This window comes from Bufo bufo, chromosome 3, assembly GCF_905171765.1.
Source record: "Bufo bufo chromosome 3, aBufBuf1.1, whole genome shotgun sequence".
Lineage (NCBI taxonomy): Eukaryota > Metazoa > Chordata > Amphibia > Anura > Bufonidae > Bufo > Bufo bufo.
This window is the reverse complement of record NC_053391.1, coordinates 200,314,746-200,334,984: the sequence shown is the minus strand read 5'-3', so window position 1 is coordinate 200,334,984 and position 20,239 is coordinate 200,314,746. Positions and strand designations below refer to the sequence as shown.

At 43.8% G+C, this 20,239-nt stretch overlaps 1 protein-coding gene across 2 annotated transcripts in view; it reads left to right on the top strand.

Annotated features, from left to right (window-relative positions):
• Positions 1–20,239, top strand: part of ST7L (suppression of tumorigenicity 7 like) — a 144,248-nt gene that overhangs the window by 29,045 nt on the left and 94,964 nt on the right. For both annotated transcript variants that reach the window (XM_040423877.1, XM_040423878.1), the window contains exons 4-8: positions 2,133–2,187; positions 10,647–10,762; positions 15,180–15,258; positions 17,520–17,674; positions 18,540–18,637. In XM_040423877.1, coding sequence (XP_040279811.1) covers positions 2,133–2,187; positions 10,647–10,762; positions 15,180–15,258; positions 17,520–17,674; positions 18,540–18,637 — 503 coding nt within the window. The remainder of the gene's footprint in view (positions 1–2,132; positions 2,188–10,646; positions 10,763–15,179; positions 15,259–17,519; positions 17,675–18,539; positions 18,638–20,239) is intronic.

Genomic DNA, 20,239 nt, shown 5'->3' with positions numbered 1-20,239 from the left:
CCGACCCTTGCCTCCTACTGGTGCCGTAACACATAAAAGTAACTAGGTAGGAGGCAGGAGTTAAGTTAAAGCTATAGGGGTCCTAAGGTGAGTGGAGTAACTTACAGTGCCTATTCACGATCTACAGTTTAGAGCAAAGCTGTATTGGGAGCCACATTCCTCCTTGCACAATGTGGACAATATTAATAGAAATGGTATTTAATTCAAGGAGTACAAGACATATACTGTATGTAGCGGCCTTGTGAGATATAGGGTATAGTATGCTCTACACCTGGAGATAGTATGAGGGAGCCTGAAGATTTAAGGGTACTTTCACACTTGCGTTGCTGGATTCCGACAGGCAGTTCCGTCGCAAACTGATACCATTTGTAGACTGATCTGGATGCGGATCTGTCTCACAAATGCATTGCAATACCGGATCCTTCTCTCCAGTTGTCATTCGGAAAAACTGATCCGGTATTTATCTTTTTCACATTTTTAAAGGTCTGCTGTATTTTCTCAGTCCAAAAACCGTACAGTGACTGAACTGAAGACATCCTGATGCATACTGAACGGATTTCTCTCTATTCAGAATGCATTAGGATAAAACTGATCAGTTCTTTTCCGGTATTGAGCCCCTAGGACGGAACTCAATACCGGAAAGGTTTAACGCAAGTGTGAAAGTACCCTAAGGAACAACTTATGCCCAACTAAACTTTCTCTGTTTTATTCTATCTAACCTAAGGGTGCTCAAGAACATTACGGACCCTGCCTTTATTGCACCTAATACCCATAACCTCAAGGGCACCTCTGTCGCCTCCGGGTAGGTGACTCCCCTCACTGCAGGCCAACCCAGGGAGCTACAAAACGGCAATTCCTCTGTCCACATTCACACTTACAGCCGTGCTCACACTTATAAGCTGCGGCTATGTACGCTTCACAGGTCCTGCAACCTTTTGCCACTCCTCAGTCCCTGTGTCTCCTGGCTATGGCCAGGTAAAGAGCTTGTGGAACCCTTAAGACTGCCTCTGACCTTGAAGCTATGCGGGCAGGTGGGTTCTTGGTTGGCGTGGTTTTGTCGGGAGGCTTCTCCTTTCTTGTCCTTGAGTTCATACCAACGCCTCCTGGTACGGGGATTCAGGCTTGTTCTGGAACGGTAGGAAATAAATTGTACAGTTTCTGTTACCTCATCGTTGATGTCCAAGCCTGCCGTGTGGCAGTGTTGTCGACATACCGAAGTTAGTTAAAACAATTAAGTTCTTGGGAATGGGGGTCTACAGCAAAATTTTACTCGGTGCAGTGGTTATATATGACGTTACAATATTTTATCTGGCTTTAGAGCGAGTCGCTTTTACACAATGTACTTACCATATAGACTAGGCTTAGTGGTAGAGGACATCCTTTTTATGGCCGATGTCTAATAAGACAATTTATTCTTCCTCTAAGCATTTAAGTCTATAAACAGAGGTAGATTTGTTGATCAGGGATGCAGATAAGTGACAATTCAGAATTACGACTGGGTTCACAAGTTCTGTCATCAAAATTTGTTTTCTGGAAAAAATAAAAATAAAACTTTTCTGTCTTGGGGTTATTCCTGATTCTATTGAATGATAATTTTATCTATTGATAAATATCTGAGATATGTCATCCTTAGACTTGGTCCCCACCCTAAATTATAATTTGGTACGTCTCCATGTTGTGCTGTCATGAGGGATAAACTGGAAAATGGGAATTAGACTTACCGGTAATTCGGTTTCCAGAGATTCCCTCATGGCAGCACACGTACATTCCCTCCCTTACGAACTACTATATAAATAGGGTATGTAAGATTTTCAGAAAATTTTAATAAATCGGTTGCATCCATCCTGGTGTAGTAATCTGGAAAAACACTGGTGGGTGGAAGTGGGACCTTGTAACCTCTCTGCTTCCTGTCCCAAGAAGGTCAAAGGGGAACACCCTCCATGTTGTGCTGTCATGAGGGAATCTCTGGAAACCGAATTACCGGTAAATCTAATTCCTATTTTCTCTTTTCAGGTGCCACTTAGATGAACTGTTGAAATGAAAGCATTTTTATGTAGCACGTCATATAGATTTATTATAGATATTATATTTATGTTCTTTCTTACATTTTAATCTGTGGTTTGTCTTTCCAGAGTGCAAAGTGTGGAGGAATCCCCTTAACCTTTTCAGAGGCGCCGAGTACAACAGGTAATCATCCGAGTTGTGATACATAATGGGCCACAAGTCAACAATTGGACCTGTTGGCCATAGCAAGAAATCAACTTCTATATTTTCTATATTTTATTTTTCCAGTTCCAGCATTGGCTGCGGTGGCTAACACGGCCATATCTGCTCTATCTGTTGGTGTCGTGTTGTTTTCAGCTTTAGGCCTCACACGAACGTATTTGCAATCGGTATATAGTATGTATTTTATGATCAGTACTTTAATTAAAAAAAAAACTGTGTAGGAGGCTTATCCTACCTCTGCTGCCGCTGCTCTGAGGACTGTGGCGCCCTCTCCACAGTGACCTGCCGTGCACAGCGTTAGGTCAGAGCGCAGGCCTCCACTTATTAAGGGAGGAGAGAGGGGGTGCACTGCGCCACCAATGACAATTAACCTTTAATACAGATACAGGAGGTGGGTGCCGGCAAAATCACATAGCCGACACCTGGCCTCTATGACGGCGCTGCGATCCCCGGCAGTTAACCCCTCAGGTGCGGCACCTAAGGGGTTAACTGCCACGGATCTCAGCTACCTCTCATAGAGGTCTGGTGCGGGCTATATGATTCTTCCGCCAGCACCCGCCTCCTGTATTTGAATAAATGAGTGAGTTAACTTTATTGGTGGTAGTGGCCACAGCCCCTCCCCTCCTCTTCCCCTCTGTGGTCTCATTGGTGGCAGCGGCAGCAGCACAGGGGGGAGGGGGGGACTGCTTCCTTCTCCCCTGTGCTGCTGATATTTCGATACCTGCGAGCGACATCCCTAGTACAGGAGTAGCTGGCCCGCTCCCCTGCGAGCCGCATATGTAGAGAAGAGCGCGCTCCCCTGAGAGCCGCATATGTAGAGAAGAGCGCGCTCCTCTGTGAGCCGCAAATGAAGGTGCGAGGAGCCGCGGGTTGGCCACCCCTGGTCTATGGGATTGCATCCAAATTGCAGGAAGGAAGGAATACGCATGTAGATCCGGATGAATTACTGAAGCAATGCGGATGATATATCCATGTGGAATACGGACGGATTTCGATACGCTCGTGTGAAAGAGGCCTAACTCTGGTAAAGAGCGAAATGAATCATTTGTTCAGCATGTGAAGAGTAGAGAGATCCCAGCAGCCAGGAAACCATACGTATTAGTGATGTTCCTGCTGACATCTACATTTCCAGGGTTTATTGACTTGTCTGGGTATGCTCTGCTGGATTTACATTCCTCATGTTTGCCCTCCCAAATAAAGAAGTGAAATGTGATGCGTGAATGTGTCTGTTCTGATGTTACATTTCGGCTTTTTTTTGCCCTAGTAACTGGCCATGATGTATGCAGCATTGGCTTATAGTTCAGTTGTGTCTAGTGATGGAAAACGTGCTCACACCACAGCTGTGAGTTGCCTTATGCGTTGTACAGGAGACAGAAACTGAAAAACCTAAAATACACAGTGAAGGTCAGGGCTGCAGAGAAAAAATTATAGCAAAAAAAAGTCTAGTTGTCTGTCACCTCTGAATGTCCCTTGGTAAGGGGTGATGCAAGGTCAGATGCCTTCCTAAAGATAAATTAGTGGGTGCCGTTTGAATACACAAAATGACCCCTCAAAATGCAGATTTTCAGTCTGAAACAAAGCCCATGTTCTACTCACTGGCCTAGGGGGCCTCAATGACCCTCACTACTACTTTAGCTCCAAAAAGAAAAGGTGCGACAGCTGGCAGCTTTATGGTCCTCTATCTGAGAGCAGACCCCGAGTAGCACGTTCTGTCACTTATAGTCCTTTTGTTACCATCCCTGTCCAATCTCTGGAGTTCACTCAATGCAGTGTACAATCTCGAGAGCCCTTTAACCCCTTAAGGACCCGCGCCGTACATGACTTAAGGAAAAGCGCCGTACATGTACAGCGCAAGGTCCTTAGGGTGCTTGGGCAGGATCGCAAGGGAATCTGGGTACCGGCAGGCATCCATGCCAGGTAAGGGCAGCACTGTTTCTTTCCACTCCCATTTTTGTATTCTTTGGGCGACTGTCTTATGTAGGGGCTCATTTTTTTGGTATGTGATGACGGTTTGATTGCTACTATTTTAGGGTGCATATGACTTTTTGATCGCTTTGCTATTACACTTTTTGTGATGTAAAATGGCTTTTTTTTTAATGGTGTTCATCTGAGAGGTTAGGTCATGTGATATTTTTATACAGCAGGTTCTTACGGACGTGGCGATACCTAATATGTATCCTTTTTTTTATTTTTATAAGTTTCACACATAATAACAATAATAACAGCATTTTTGAAACAAAACAAAAATAAAATTATGTTTTAGTGTCTCCATAGTCTGAGAGCCATAGTTTATTTTTATTTTTTGGGCGATTGTCTAAGGTAGGGTATCATTTTTGCGGGATGAGATGACCGTTTGGCACTATTTTGGGGTACATATGACTTTTTGATCGTTTGCTATTACACTTTTTGGGATGTAAGGCGACAAAAAATTGCTTTTTTGACACTGTTTTTATTTTAATCTTTTTTTTACAGTGTTCACCTGAGGGGTTAGGTCATGTGGTATTTTTATAGAGAAGGTTGTTACGGACGCGGCGATACCTAATATGTCTAATTTTCGATTTTTTTTTTTTTTTTTACATTTAACACAATAAAAGCATTTTTGAAACAAAAAAATCATGTTTTAGTGTCTCCATATTCTGAGAGCCATATTTTTTTTTATTTTTGGGCGATTGTCTTAGGTAGGGGCTCATTTTTTGCGGGATGAGGTGACGGTTAGTTTGTACTATTTTTGGGGGGCATACGCCTTTTTGATCGCTTAGTGTTGCACTTTTTGTGATGTAAGGTGACAAAAAATGTTTTTTTTTAGCACCGTTTTTATTTTATTTTTTTGAAGTGATATTTTTATAGAGCCGGTCGATACGGACGCGGCGATTCCTAACATGTCTACTTTTCTTATTTTCCCTATTTTTTACAATTTAACTTTATTTTGGGAAAAGGATGCTTTTTTTTTTTTTTTTACTTGAAATTTTAATTTTTTTTATTATAAAAAAAACAACTCTTTTTTTATTTTTTTATATTTGTCCCACTGTGGGACTTCACCTTTTCAGGGTTTGATCCCTGTTTCCATTCAGTACAATACATTCTGTATTGTACTGAATTGAACTGTCAGTGTCTTACACAGTAAGACGCTGACCGTTTCCTAGGAGACCCAGCCCTCAGGCTGGATCTCCTGGGCATCCATAGCTGGTAGGCTCCGATGCCTGTGGAAGGCATCCGTGCTGCCATGGCAACCATCGGCCCCCTGTCAGCGCAGCACGGGGGGGCCGATGGAATAAGAGGGAGCTCCCTTCTTCTGTAAACCCTGCATGTGCCGCGGTCAGCACTGACCGCGGCATGTGAAAGAGTTAATCCGCCGGCATCACCGCATACAGTGATGCCTGGTGGATGCAGCAGGGGCCCGGCTATCAGTAACAGCCGGGCCCGTGCTGCAGATTGGGCGGGTGCAGATCCTGCACCCTCCCGATCACATCACGTACATGCACGTGGGAAGGCGGTAAGGCATCACATTCCCCCACGTACATGTACGTGATATTGCGGGAAGGGGTTAATGGCTTTTGCTATAATCCTTTGCTCCTATCACATTTGTGATGTATGTTTAGCGCATATGCCAGAAATGCAACTGACATACTCACTAAATACATGTCTGTCCATAGGCTCACATTAGATAGATGGTTAGATAGAGACCACAAAAGATGTCTTTTGCCATCTGTTGGGCCGGTATAAATCTGTATATGCAGAAGGATGTGGATGTATATATGAATTGTAGCATCTATAGAGATGTTTTCAATAATGGGTCAAGTTAGGTGACTTCTACTTTCCATTCTGCATCACTCGATGGTTTGTCTGAAGTCAGTTTTTTTTACACTGGCTGCTTGATTAACTCTGAGAGAGCGCCTTCTTTAACCGCTAAAGCGCATTTCATGTAAATTCACTCAACGCTGCTGAAAATGAGTACCAGTTGTAAGTCTGGGTATTCCAAGTGGTGCTTGATCTGACCACAGGATTCCAGTGTGCTTCAAGGCTAGCCGTGTAATTAACTGGGTACAATTTATATGACTCAGTAAGGATGTCAGACTATGGCTAAGCACAAAGTAGATGCGACCAGTTACCTCAAGGGCTTGTTAGGATGTATTTTATCATATTTTTGTATTATTTATGAATGTGAATCGGAGGGCTGCAACTGACCTGTAACATTCTCTCTGCCCGACAGTGTGTTTCGAAGCTTGTGAAAATAATAATTAGGAAAATTATTATTTTTGCGTGTACGAAAAAGGAAGTGAACCCTTTGGAATTACCTGGGTTTCTGCAATGATTATTAGTAAAATGTGGTCTGATTGTTCATGATTAGGGAGGAGCGAATTTCATATTTTGAAATTCCTGTGCGGGTTCGTGTTGTGGTATGTACTGAATTGCATTATGGATTCCGTTACCACGGACCAGAACGCAATTCCATGACGGAATGCATAACGGAATGCCTTATAATAGAAGTCTATGGCCTGCAGAGGACTCCAGCATAATGTAAACCAGACAGATGTGTTATAACGGAAAGCGTTCCGTTATGCATTCAGTCATAGAATTGCGTTATGGTCCGTGGTAACGGAATCCATAACGCAATTCAGTACATACCACAACACGAACCCGCACACGAACTTCAAAATATGAAATTCGCTCATCCCTATTCATGATTATAGAGTTATATGGTGTAAAGATAGAAAAGAGAAAAGCAAGGCAGTATGGTTGATAACCTGGTCTAGCTTCATGGCAATCGGATGGACTACCCATAGACCCTACAGGGAAACTTCCCTGTGGGTGGATGCCCAGGGGACCGCTTGAGTCCCCCTCATGGCTTCCAGCCAGGTAAGTAATTATCTGACGCTCCCAGATTTAATTAAAGCTGGGAGCGTCAAGCCCTTCTGACTCCTGAATTCACCTGTATTGCCATCCTGAATCAGCTGGAATAGGAGGACAGAACGTGGCAGCTGGTGCTGGCCACCAAGTCTTAGAATAAACCACAGTTTGGGCTCCTCCACATTAATTTTTTGTATGCATGGTGTTTTTTGTTTAATGGATTGTCCACCTTTTATGAAGCGATGGCCATCACTAGCTGATCTCTGGGGGTCCTACACCCCGCTCTCTGGCACTAGAAGCAGACAGCACCATCTACTTTCTAATGGACGGAGCTCATCGCTGCGGGGATGCTCCCACTGATGAGCTCAGTCCGACGTTGCCGTCTGCTTCCAAAGCTACTGCAGAGCAGCTGATCGGCAGGGGTGGGGGGTGCGGAGCACTCACCCATGAATTAGTGATGGCCTGTCCAAGGGGAGGCCATCGCCTAATAAATGGTGGACGACCACTTTAAACTCTGTAGCAGTTTGCACCTGCATTTTTAAAGTTCTATAGATAAGCCTGTGCGAAAAGTGCAAGAATAGAAACCATAGCCAGAGCATGCTGCATTTAAAAGAAAAGTACACCACAAACTAAAAAAATGCCAAAACACTGTGAACCTCATTTATCAAGGCTGTCTTATAGTAAGGGTACTTTCACACTAGCGTTTAAGTTTTCTGGTATTGAGTTCCGTCCTAGGGGCTCAATACCGGAAAAAAACGCTTCAGTTTTGTCCCCATTCATTGTCAATGGGGGCAAAACTGAACTGAACAGAACAGAATGCTCCAAAATGCATTCTGTTCCGTTTAGTTGCGTTCTCATACCGTAGAGCAAACCGCAACATATTGTAGTTTGCTTTCCGTCCTGGGAAACTAATCAAGACAGTCATGACCCCCAATGCAAGTCAATGGGGACGGATCCGTTTTCTCTGCCACAATAGAAAACGGATCAGTCCCCAAATTGACACTCAATGGAGTTAAATCCGTCTTGGCAATGTTAAAGATAATACAACCAGATCCGTTCATAACGGATGCAGATGGTTGTATTATCTGTAACGGAAGCGTTTTTACTGAACCCTGCCGGATCCAGCAAAAACGCTGGTGTGAAAGTAGCCTAAGACTGTCTTAGCAACCAATGAGAATTCCACTTTCTTTTCTTTAACCACTAATCTGAAGTCTGGGGCAACAAAGACATACTTAGGGTTAGTTTTGATAGTATTTTTGTAACTGTAACATATGGCTGCTTGATTTTTGAGCAAAAAAAAAAGCCGTAAAAAGGACACAAAACTTGAGACAGGAATCAGACCTGCAGTTTTTAATGGAGAAATATCCTCCTTCCCTTTTATACTTTTCCTTTTTGGATCCTGTGCTTGGCTAAAACGGTACATCAAAAACTGCATGTGTGACTCCATCTTGGGGTTCTTGCACATATGAATTTACATTAGTGTTGATTTTTTGGGCTGTAAAAATGCCAGGAGGAGTGCATTTTTTAATTTTCTAATGGGCGTCTAAAAAGTGGTACATATGTGCCAAATGGCGCAGATCCAACATGCTCAAAAAAGGGTGGGGCTTCATGTGAAACTGGGCGGACACAAAATGCACCATTTTACACTAAAATGTTGGCGCAATTGTAGCATAAAACACTGTCTCAAAGTAAGCCGATGGTTGGTAGACACTTTTCTTTCATTCTCTATCACGACACCACAGTCATGGGTCACTGTGATCAGTCTGACACAGATCCAGGCAGCCCGTCTAAGCTTATACCATCTCTAGGATTAGTAAATCTGGGCCAGTGTATTCGCCCACTAGTGGTATTTCTACATGGCCCGTTTCCCCTACAGAGGAGATGATATCAAATCGCCTGAAAAAACATCAAGAAAACACCATAAAAATGCAAATGGCTATGCGTGAAAGCACCTTTACCTTGTTTCTGCTTTTCGGTGGGTTCTTGCTGGTTTGCAGAAGTACGGCCTGCTGCTGGCTGGGGATGTTCCTGCTGACAAGTGTGCGCTAATCTGTGCTCTTAGCTGCTAATGTGTTCCAGCACTAGCTGTCTGGATGTCACTCGCAGGTCCGCGCTGAAACATGATAAATCTCTCCACTGAGAAATGGCTAGAACACAACTTTTGCACACATTGATGACAACACTTTGTGCTAAAAAGCAGAGATGGAGGACGAGCGCCTTAAAAGATTTATTCAGAGCAATTTACAGTGTTCTTAATCCCTCAAAGCCAAAACGAGGTAAGGGATTGTCCACATCACCACTGATCAGTCTCAGACGACGGACCCCATTGACTATAATCCTGGTGTCCGTTAGCATGCTGCTCTCTCTTATCTGGCTTTTCTAGCGGAATCTGTGACTGAGGCCTTTACTGGAACCTTCAGCCCCAATTGTGCGTAGCTTTTACAAGATTTCTGCAGGGCTTGTTCCACCCAACAGATACATCTGAATGTTTTTTACTGTATAGAATAGCATAGTAGACCTCTCTTAGTAGCTTGCTACCTAGGCGTGCTGGTCGAGCATGCTCAGTTTCAGCACTAGATGTTGTTATAGGAGGAGTTAACGGGGAACAAAATGGTGGAATCCTGCTTTTCAATTGCCAAGGTGATACAGAAGAGGAGACCAGCCTGGAATAGATGTCAGCAATGCAAGATGGGATCTGTAGCCCGTTACCCACATGGGCCAATGTTGAAGCCAAGCCCACTTTTGCTGCACTGAGGAGGAACGCATAGGGGGCAAGTGTGACAAAAAAAAAGCTATTTCTACATGTCTGAGATGTAGTATTACTGTAATGCCTCATTCACACGTCAGTGTTCGGTCAGTGATTTCCATCAGGGATTTTGAGCCAAAACCAGGTGCGGCTCTGAACACAGAACAGGTGCAGATCTTTCCCTTATACCTCATGTCTGTGGAGGCTCCAATCCTGGTTTTGGTTCACAATCACTGATGGAAATCACTGACGTGTGAATGAGGCTTTACTCGGAGGGGAATGACCCTGCAGACTTCTTTCAATATATTCATCCAAATAATGGGATGCCCCTTTAATGATCTTAATTTTAGGGAACCCCTAATGTTCTTGACACCCATCAGAGCGAGAGAGAGAAATGGGCCTCATGCACACGACAGTTGTGTGTTTTGCGGTCCGCAAATTGCAAACACGGATGGCGTCCACGTGCGTTCCGCAATTTGCGGAACGGCACGGACAGCCATTGATATAACTGCCTATTCTTGTCCGCAAAACGGACAAGAATAGGACAGGTTATTTTTTATTTTTTTGCGGACCACGGAACGGAGCAACAGATGCAGGCAGCACACGGAGTGCTGTCCCCATCTTTTGCGGACCCCTTTAAGTGAATGGGTCCGCATCCGAGCCGCCAAAACTGCGACTCTGATGCGGACGAAAATAACGGTCGTGTGCATGAGGCCATAACAGAAGGATACTATTTGGATGAGTAGCTATTAGCAGTGTAGTCTTGATATGTTTTCACTGTGATGGCTGCCCTGTAATCTCCGCTCCTCTTTCTTATGTATCACAGGTATACCTGGGTGACCGGCAAGGAGCCACTCACATATTATGACATGAATCTGTCTGCACAGGACCACCAGACGTTTTTTACTTGTGACAGTGACTCCTTACGTCCGTCAGATGCTGGTAGGGGTTTTACTGCTACAGAAGTTACAGAAATAGCGGAGCAATGGCCCCTTACTCATAGATTGTAAGCTTTTATGAGCAGGGCCCTGACTCCTAGTGTTTCAATTGTATATTAGCCAATTACTTTTTGTTTTGTACATGAACCCTGTGAATTTGTAAAGCGCTGCGGAATATGGTGGCGCTATATAAATATTATTATTACTGTGGTTATCCTCATCCTGGCCATGCAAGGCCAAGATGGGATAGCCCCTTTAAATTCCTTACTCTTGCTGTCAGCTGTTCTGTCAGGAATATACAGAATACATCCTGAAAATAGCACTGTATCTCCACCCCGAAGCAAGTCTTTCTCAAGTACATGCTTTGAGGTGTAAACACATAATTGAGCTAATAAAGGGACTCTGTTCACTATAGTTCCATTGAATGTATGTTCTTTACTTGGGCACCATCTGTTCTATAAATGATGAGTTTGGCTGCGTTCGCAAATACACAACCAACCAGCTTTTCATCGATTTAAATGGGAAATACATTCCTTTTTCTAGTGAACATGGCCATGGATTTTTATGCAGACGTTTCTCAGATGTGGCATGTTACTTCTTTCAAGGGGATAAGAAGTCAAAGGGAAGGGGATAAAATGCATTGATGAGTAGGAGGCGTATCTGAAGTGTATTTGGTGGTGTTTTCAGCTACAGATTTTTCTGCTTCATATTTTGCAGTGTCATCATATCCTAATTACCGCATTTTGGGACTATAAGACGCCCCTAGGTTTAGACAACAGGAAATTGGAAAATAACTACTAATTAAAACGTCACTGGTGGTTTAATTTAGGGGAGTGGTCAATGTCCCTACGGAGCGGGGAGAGTTGTGGCTGGAGGACCCCAGGTTTCCCGGGGTCCGGCCACCACCAAGCGCTGTGCCTCAATGCTCTCATACAAGTGAATGGGAGCGCACCGTGCATGCGCGGCCCCCGCTCCCATTCATTTATATCGGGCTGACGGCGCTCGGCTATTTTTGGCGGCCCCATAGAAACTGGAAAGCCAGAACGCATGTGTGAAACAGGCCTGAGTCATAGCTTTCATGTATTTCCCTGCAGCCTGGGACCTTCAACATGGGGAGGGAGGTGGTTCTCACAATCCTGTCCATGAACTAAATGATCTTACAGCGTCCCCTTCTGCCTGCACTGATCACACAGATTGGTGTGGGGCCTGGAGAGAGAGAAGTGTGCCGACGCACAGCAATATCACTGATCCAGCAAAGTGCTGTATGAGCGCTCTGCCAGAGCATTAGGGAAGCAGTCAGGTAGGTCTGGCACTGCTGGAGCACCCTGACTGCGCACTATAAGACGCAGGCACATGTAAATATAGCCTACTTATCGAGTTGCGGACCCTCTGAAATATTTATGTGCAGTGACCTTGTCCTGTTTATTCGCTGCCATTTTCTGCACAGAAAAACATTGGAAATGGTCACATTGAAGTAACAAAATCCATGAACTACTGTTATCACCGGTTTGTTTTTAGCCACTTCCCTCACAGCGTCATAAATGGGCAGGAGTGCCTAGGGCTGAAATCACACATAAAGTTTATATGGCAGCGTTACAAAAGAAAGACCAAGCGTGCAGCACTATTCTGTCCAGCATTTTTCCTGGAATCTTACAGCAAGGTGAGTATCACTTCATTTATTTTTTTCATCATGCGGAGCCTTTTTAAAAGATATTTAATTGGCCAGATAATCTCTTTAACAAACTGGTTAACGGCAGGTTTACATGGCCCGATAGTCGGACAGATTATCGAGGAGGAACTTTCCTGCCAGTCTAAAGGTGCAGCCGATCACCCGATGAACGAGCGAAACGCTTGTTCATCGGGTGTAATTGTTGTTCCTGAAGGCAAGTAAATTATCGTTTCTGGGCAGCAGATCGTAACGCCTAAGCACTCTGCTGCGCAGAAACCGTGCAGTTGTATGAGGACGAGCCATCGCACTTGCTCTTCCTCATACTGTGGCGGTGATCGCTGCATACAAAAGCGGCTCTTCACCCCCACTGAATGAGCTGCCGACTGTCGGGAGGGAACTCTTCCTTCCCAATAATCGCCCGCTTCTCGTCCCGTGTTAACCACTATAAGGGGAAGACTGGTTTGACAGCAGTTTTCTTTTATAGCATATATGCGACACCAATACAATACGCGAATTTAGAAATGATTCGAATTTGGTGTTTCACATGCCGCCATGTTTCTCAGCTAAAGGAATTTTCTAAGTTATTTCATTCATCATTGTGTGTGACACAGAATGGCTGTAAATATCCAGCAGCCATTCACACAATTCCTGTTAACGTCTTGCTCTCCAAAGATGACATGGAAATAGATGATGGGTATTTCAATGTTACACTTCTATCCATGAGAAAATGTCATATCTGCCACTTGCACAAATTTATTTCCATTATTTGCCCAATAAATCACTGGGAAGATTAATCCTTTTACCTGGGCACTGGTAAATCTGAGGCTCGTGTGAATTGATTTGTCATGTCCAGGAAACGTCCGCTTTCAGTGGGTGACTGTCGGAGTAATGTCCTTTTGTTGCACCAAAACCTGAATAGTGTCCCATGTGAAACCAAGACTAATGGCCTCTGTAGGAAAACTGAGATATGAGCCGCACAATCCTTAAAGGGGTTGTGTAGCCGGCAAATCTTTTTAAAATGTCAGATTGGCTTAAAAGCATAAAAAGTAATACTCTTCTCGCCAATCCCTGACCGCTCCTGATGCTTAACATGTCCCTCGCCAGTCTCTACCTGGTGCCTCTCGACACAGAAAATCCTCCAATCAGTGACCACAGAGGTGACCCACCAAAGCCAGTGATAGACTGAGCAGTCACATTTCCATACCAACAGGGAAGTGGAGACAGGCAGGGTACCTGTTAAGCATCAGAACAGAAGCGGCAGGGGATCGGCGAGGTGAGTGCGCCATTAGAATGTACAACTTTTCCCGCAAAAAACAAGTCCTCAGACGGCTGTGTTAATGGAAAAATCAAAAAAGTTATGGCTCCGGGAAGGCAGGGAATGAAAAAACAAAAAGGGAAAATCGCCCGGTCCTCTATGGGTTAAAGGGGTTTTTCCGAATGGCTGATTTTGGAAAACCGCTTTACTGTGTAAAACTTAAAGGGTTTATTTGTTTCTTTAAAATGTATGACCTAACTTTAGCCCTTCACATCAGTGGGGATCTGACACTCTGTGCACCCCTGCCAAACAATATATTCTATATATAATATTAAAGATACCACCCCCCCCAACCCCCACCCATCACTGGTCCTCTAAGCGTTATATAAGACGCAGTAGGCACTACTACATCTCAGCCAGAACAGCAGAGCTGTGTTAGGCTTGAAATTCAGCGGTGCCCAGTGGCAAGCAATAGTACATAGAACATCTTGAAACAGGCACTCCAGCTGCTGTCAAACAACAACTCCCAGCATGCATGCATACATACATACTTGGCTGTTCTCACAAGCGGTCCAAAACGGATCAATGTTTCCCTAATGCATTCTGAATGGAAAAGGATCCGCTCAGAATACATCAGTTTGCCTCCGTTCCGTTTCCATTCCGCTTTTGAGGCGGACACCAAAACACTGCTTGCAACATTTTGGTGTCCGCCTGACGATGCAGAGGCAAACGGATCCGTCCTGACACACAATGTAAGTCAATGGGGAAGGATCTGTTTTCTATGACACAATATGGCACAATAGAAAACGGATCCGTCCTCTATTGTCTTTCAATGGTGTTCAAGACGGATTCCTTCTTGGCTATGTTACAGATAATACAAACGTATCCGTTCTGAATGGATGCATGCGGTTGTATTATCTGAACGGATCCGTCTGTGCAGATCCATGACGGATCCGCACCAAACGCGAGTGTGAAGGTAGCCTAACTCCCATATAATTGAAAGGCGGATTCTGGAAGTTATAGTTTCAGAACAGCTGGAGTGGCGGAGGTTGAAGAAAAAAAAGATAGATCCACGGCACTTGCCAATCCATAAAAGTTGAGTTTATTTCAATCCCTTAATACAGCGCTAAAGAATAGCTTAAGCGAGACAATCAGGTACAGCCCATGGCCGTTTTGCGTACGTCAGCACTTTTACAATGCCTTGAAACAGAGTCTACGCAATCGAAACGGCCATGGGCTGTACCGGATTGTCTCGCTTAAGCTATTCTTTAGCTCTGTATTAAGGGATTGAAATAAACTCCACTTTGATGGATCGGTGAGTGCCGTGGATCCTCCAAGCGTTATGCACACAACCCCATGTCATAGTTAGCTGTTGCAGTCATGTCACGTCTTAAGGGGTCTGCATGGGACCTCTGCTCATACAGTTATCTAATGTCTAGGGTTTTTAGTATATTCAGCTTGTAAATGAACATTTTTTTGTTTTTTTTTACTTAATAGTTATGCAGAAAGCATGGCGTGAAAGAATCCCTCAGTCCAGAGTAAAAGCTGCATACCAAGCTCTAGACGTAGCTAATGAGTAAGTAATAAACCTAAAGTAGACCTAATGAGGGACATTTATCAAGACTGGCATATCCATACTCTAGTCTTGGTCTCCCTGTACTGGCGTGAGATAGGGGCATCTCACGCCAGTACAGGGAGACCAATTTGTTATGAGGTATAGCCATACTCTGCCCTTCAATGCACCAGATAATGAAGTCTGTTATATGTTGGTTGACCCTAGCAATAGACATAATGGTGTACTGGTAACCTCCTGTGGATCTTATTCGCCCAAATTCTTGCATAAAGTAAGCCATCTACTAGGTGGTATGTAGTTAGACTAGAGTGTTTTTGAGTTGTTTTTGAGCCTAAACCAGAAGTGGAATGGGAATTGTAAAGGCAGGACTTCTTCTGCTGGATCCACATCTGGCTTTGTCCCAAAAAGTTGCATCAAAAACTGAAGTGGCTTTAAAAAAAAAATGCTGTATGTGAAACCATCTTGAAAAAGCTTAAAAACCTATAATATGCCTAGAATGGGAAAGTTAACCAAATTGTAATACATTCACCCTGCTGGACTGTCTCGTATACATGACAGCCAATCTCCATAACATTTACTTTAAAGGGTTGGTCACTTTTTTGGGGAGTACATTATAAAATAGCTGGTCCATTCCTTGTTTACTTGCTATATCTGAAATGAATAAATCAAGGCAACTGGACTTACTGTAGATTTCTTGAAAACGTTTCACTCATTCTTCCAACGAGCTTTCTCAATTCTGAGTGACTGTACAAGAATTCTCTGGGAATAAATATGTAACTGAATCAACCTGCTATTTGATTCCCACCATCCTCTAGACCACAAACTGGGAGTCATCCAGACTCTACACCACCGGGCAGAGAAAATCCCCACCAGCACAGAGGCCAAGGAATTCAAACACCTCAGAGGGGCACTTAAAACTTGTGGGTATCCAGATTGGGCCTTTGTCAAAACAGAAGGAAGGAGAAGAAAGAGCACTACCAGTAAGGGCGAGAAGCATGACAGACGCAAGAATATGGTTATCCAATATGTAGCTGGGGTGTCTGAGAAACTCAATAGGATTTTTAATAAACATCACATAACTGTCTGCTTTAAACCCAGCAACACACTGAGGCAACAACAGGTTCACCGAAAAGACCCAACGACTAAAAACAAGATGGACAACATTGTGTCCGCAGTTCAGTGCAATGAGAAATGCTCATAACTGTATATCGGTGAAACAAAACAACAACTACATCACCGTATGGCTCAGCATAAAAGAGCCAAAACCTCTGGTAAAGATTCAGCCATGTACTTACATCTAAAAGAAACAGGTCACACCTTTGAAGACAGTCAAGTACGTGTTTTGGATAAGGAGGCCGACCGGTACAAACGAGGTGTGAATGAGGCCATCTACGTAAAAATGGAGAAGCCAAGCTTGAATAGAGGCAGGGGGTTAGACATCTATTGTCTGCCACATACAATGCTGTCTTGACACCTTTTTCTGGGAGGTCATTATCACCTACTGACTCCAGTTAGGATAATGGAATCAACACCTTTGACCCCATGCTGGGTATAATGACCTCTGACCCCATGCTCGGTATAATTACCAGATGTTGATTCAGTTGCATATTTATTCCAAGAGAATTCTTGTACAGTCACTCAGAATTGAGAAAGCTCATTGGAAGAACGAGCTAAACGTTTTCAAGAAATCTACAGTACGTCCAGTTGCCTTGATTTATTCTTTACAGATATATCATGACCTGGATAAATGAGAACCTTCACAGACACTTGTTTACTTGCTGCCCGCCATGGCTTGCCCCATCGCTGCATGACTGCTGAAGCCAATTTTTGGCCTCAGCAGTCACAGGCTCTATATTCTGGCATCACAGAGACACAGCACATCATTACTGGAAGGTTCTGAACCATGACCTGTGGTGGACCTCCGGAGAACCTGCGCTGGATAGTTGGCAGAATGAGGTGCTTTTTTTTTTTTTAACAACTACTAGAAGGGAGAATGTGAACCAGGCCCTCTCATCCAGTATCATTTTCTGACCTCATAAATGCTCTTCTGGATGAATGGGCAAAAATTCCCACAAGCGCACTCCAAAATCTTGTAGAAAGCCTTCCCAGAAGAGTGGAAGCTGTTTTGCCTGCAAACAGGAGAACAACTCCTTATTAATTCCTATGGATTTACAATGAGATGTCAGAAAAGCTCCTTTAGGTGTCTTAATACTTTTCTCCATATAGTGCATATAGGCCCTCACAGATGTTTATTCCTCATACAGTTGTGCCACAGCATACATTTTGTTGGCTGAAGAAGAAGCCACAACAATTTCCGATGCCGAGAAGTTGTTCCAACAGGCGCTGAAAGCTGCTGAATCAGCATACAAGAAGTCTCAGCAAACACAGCACCTGGGCGCCCAGCATGAAGCACAGTACAGTGAGTACACACCTTTACAAGCTGTTTCTATGTAGTAGTGATACTTGCATTAAAAGTTACAATGAATGAATTGGCATACAGTCAGGATTTGGAAAGCTGAGGTTGATGATTGAGTAAGTGTTGGACTTATGGCGGGTTTACACGGGCTAATTGTCGAGCAGATTGTCTAAAGGTGCTGCAGATTACCCAATGATTGAGCGAAATGCCCGTTCAGTGGGTGAAACGATTGTTCATGTGGACATCTTCGTTTCTGGGCGGCAGATCGAACTGTCTAAACTGCCCAGAAACAATGCATCTGTATGAGGATGAGCAATAACAGTAGCCATAGCTTGTTCTCACACTGTGGAGGGGATCGCTCTGTGTGAATGCAGCTCTTGACCTCCACTAATGAGCAAGCAGTTATTGGGAAGGAACAGTTCCTTCCGGATAATTGTGTGCTTGATCGCTGCATGTAAATGCAGCATTACTGTATGCAAACTGCTTGTGAGCTTGCCTGATTGATCCTTCCCATTAGCAGTGGAAGCTCATACCCTGAAGACCATTACTAGTATGCTCCAAGCAGTGGATGCAGATGATCGCAATAAGGAGACCCTATAAAGAAACCGTCCATGCAAAACGGATGCTCAGTACTAAATCTGGTACAGTGTACGAGGTGGTGAAGCATTACATTAGCACTGAAAACCCCCCGACTAACGAGAGTCAAGCAACCCCACACTAGGCATAGCACAGTGTATCATTAGGTCTGGACTGCTTCTTTAACAGTTCCCATAGGTAGAACATCCCATAAAATATTGGGTTGCGTATCAGATGCCCGTATACTTTCACTGGAAGCTAGAAATTTCTACAAATATGTTTCTTTTCACAGAAAGGGATATGAACGTGTTGGTTTACACAAAGAGAAGACTGGCCATGTGTGCAAGGAAATTAGGACGGATTCGAGAAGCTGTAAAAATAATGAGAGATGTAAGTATAACGTATCTGTCTCACTGGCCCTTTCATGGTAAACTGCTGTGAAAACAACAATATCTGTAGAATTGTTCTTCCAAGGAAGTACCATGCAAAGTGTTAATACGCAGGAATATTATTTTATTATATTATTATTTATTGTATTCTTATATTAACTAGAAAGAAGTCATTCAGAGGGCAAGTCATGCTTTTCTAACACAAATTGCACATTGATCTTTTATGTCGTCTCTGGCACCAGTAGTTTTCTGCAATCAGAGGTGGCCTGTAGACCAGCTCTGCAAATACCCAGCAATAGTGAAGGCACAGAAGCCATGCCAACACTATCACCTCTGAGATGACTCCTGTTATTGACCACAGAAAAGACGGAGACACAGGGCCAGGTGTTATGACGTTTTCACTGCCTGGCCTTCAAAGTGCAGAGGGCACAGCAGTTGCAGAGAGAGCTGAGCCTCTAGGTGTAACGGCAACGCCCCCATTGCTTCTAGAAGCTCATTTGCATAAATTAAAGCATACTTTTTCTCAGCAATGCGGGCACCTATGGACATGGGACCAACACAGATGTCTTCAGCTGCCGAGTACGAATCTGCTGACAGATGCCCTTTAAAATTCTAAGAATAAAATAAAGAATACAATCACTGGAAATACACCAAAATCTATACATATTTGGTATCCCTGTAGTTGTGACAAGCCATAGAATAAAGTTAGCAAAGCCAGGTTAGGCCTCTTTCACACAGTCAGCATTTGGTCAGTATTTGATCAGTAGTTGTAAGCCAAAAGCAGGAGCGGGTTCAAGACACAAATGTGAGAGAAATTTTCCCATTACATTTTATCTTTGTTTTGGACTCGCTCCTGTTTTTGGCTTACAAAATACTGACCGCGTGAAAGAGGCCTTACATGGCAGGTTGTGGTCAGTAGTGCAACACATTACAGCAAGCAGAGGATTTGCTGAATCAGAACTCGGGGCTGCAGGTGAGTATGGACGTACTGAGATGTATGCTGTACACTTATGGTGTATTATTGCAGGTAACACATCCTACCTCAGGAGGGTAATACGCTATGAGAACTTCCCAGCACCAGGAAGACATGTTGGTTAGGGTCCATTCACACATCCGCAAAACACGGAAACCGGCAATGTGCGTTCTTCAATTTGCGGACCGCAAATTGCCGGCACTAATAGAATATGCCTATTCTTGTCCGCTATTGCGGACAAGAATAGACATGTTCTATTTTTTTCGGGATCGGAATTGCGGACCCAGAAGTGAGAAGTGAGAAATGAATGGGTCCGCAATTCCATTCCGCAAAATGCGGAACGGAATTGTGGATGTGTGAATGGACCCTAACTGTATCCTGGGGGTAACGTAACAGTTAAGAAGTTTTGAAGGTCGATTCAGCTTAACGGTTGTGACTAAATGCATACAGTCATACGCACCATGTCTTTTTCCAAACACCAAACTACAATTAAAGTGATTATAGAAATTCTAGCTGGCTGTTTGGGCTGTGGAAAAAGATTACAGAGCCTCCAATAACTAAGCTTATTTCGAGAAGTCCCCCATCTGCCCCTGCTAGGCTATATTGTAACTGTCTGTGTGTAACGTATTA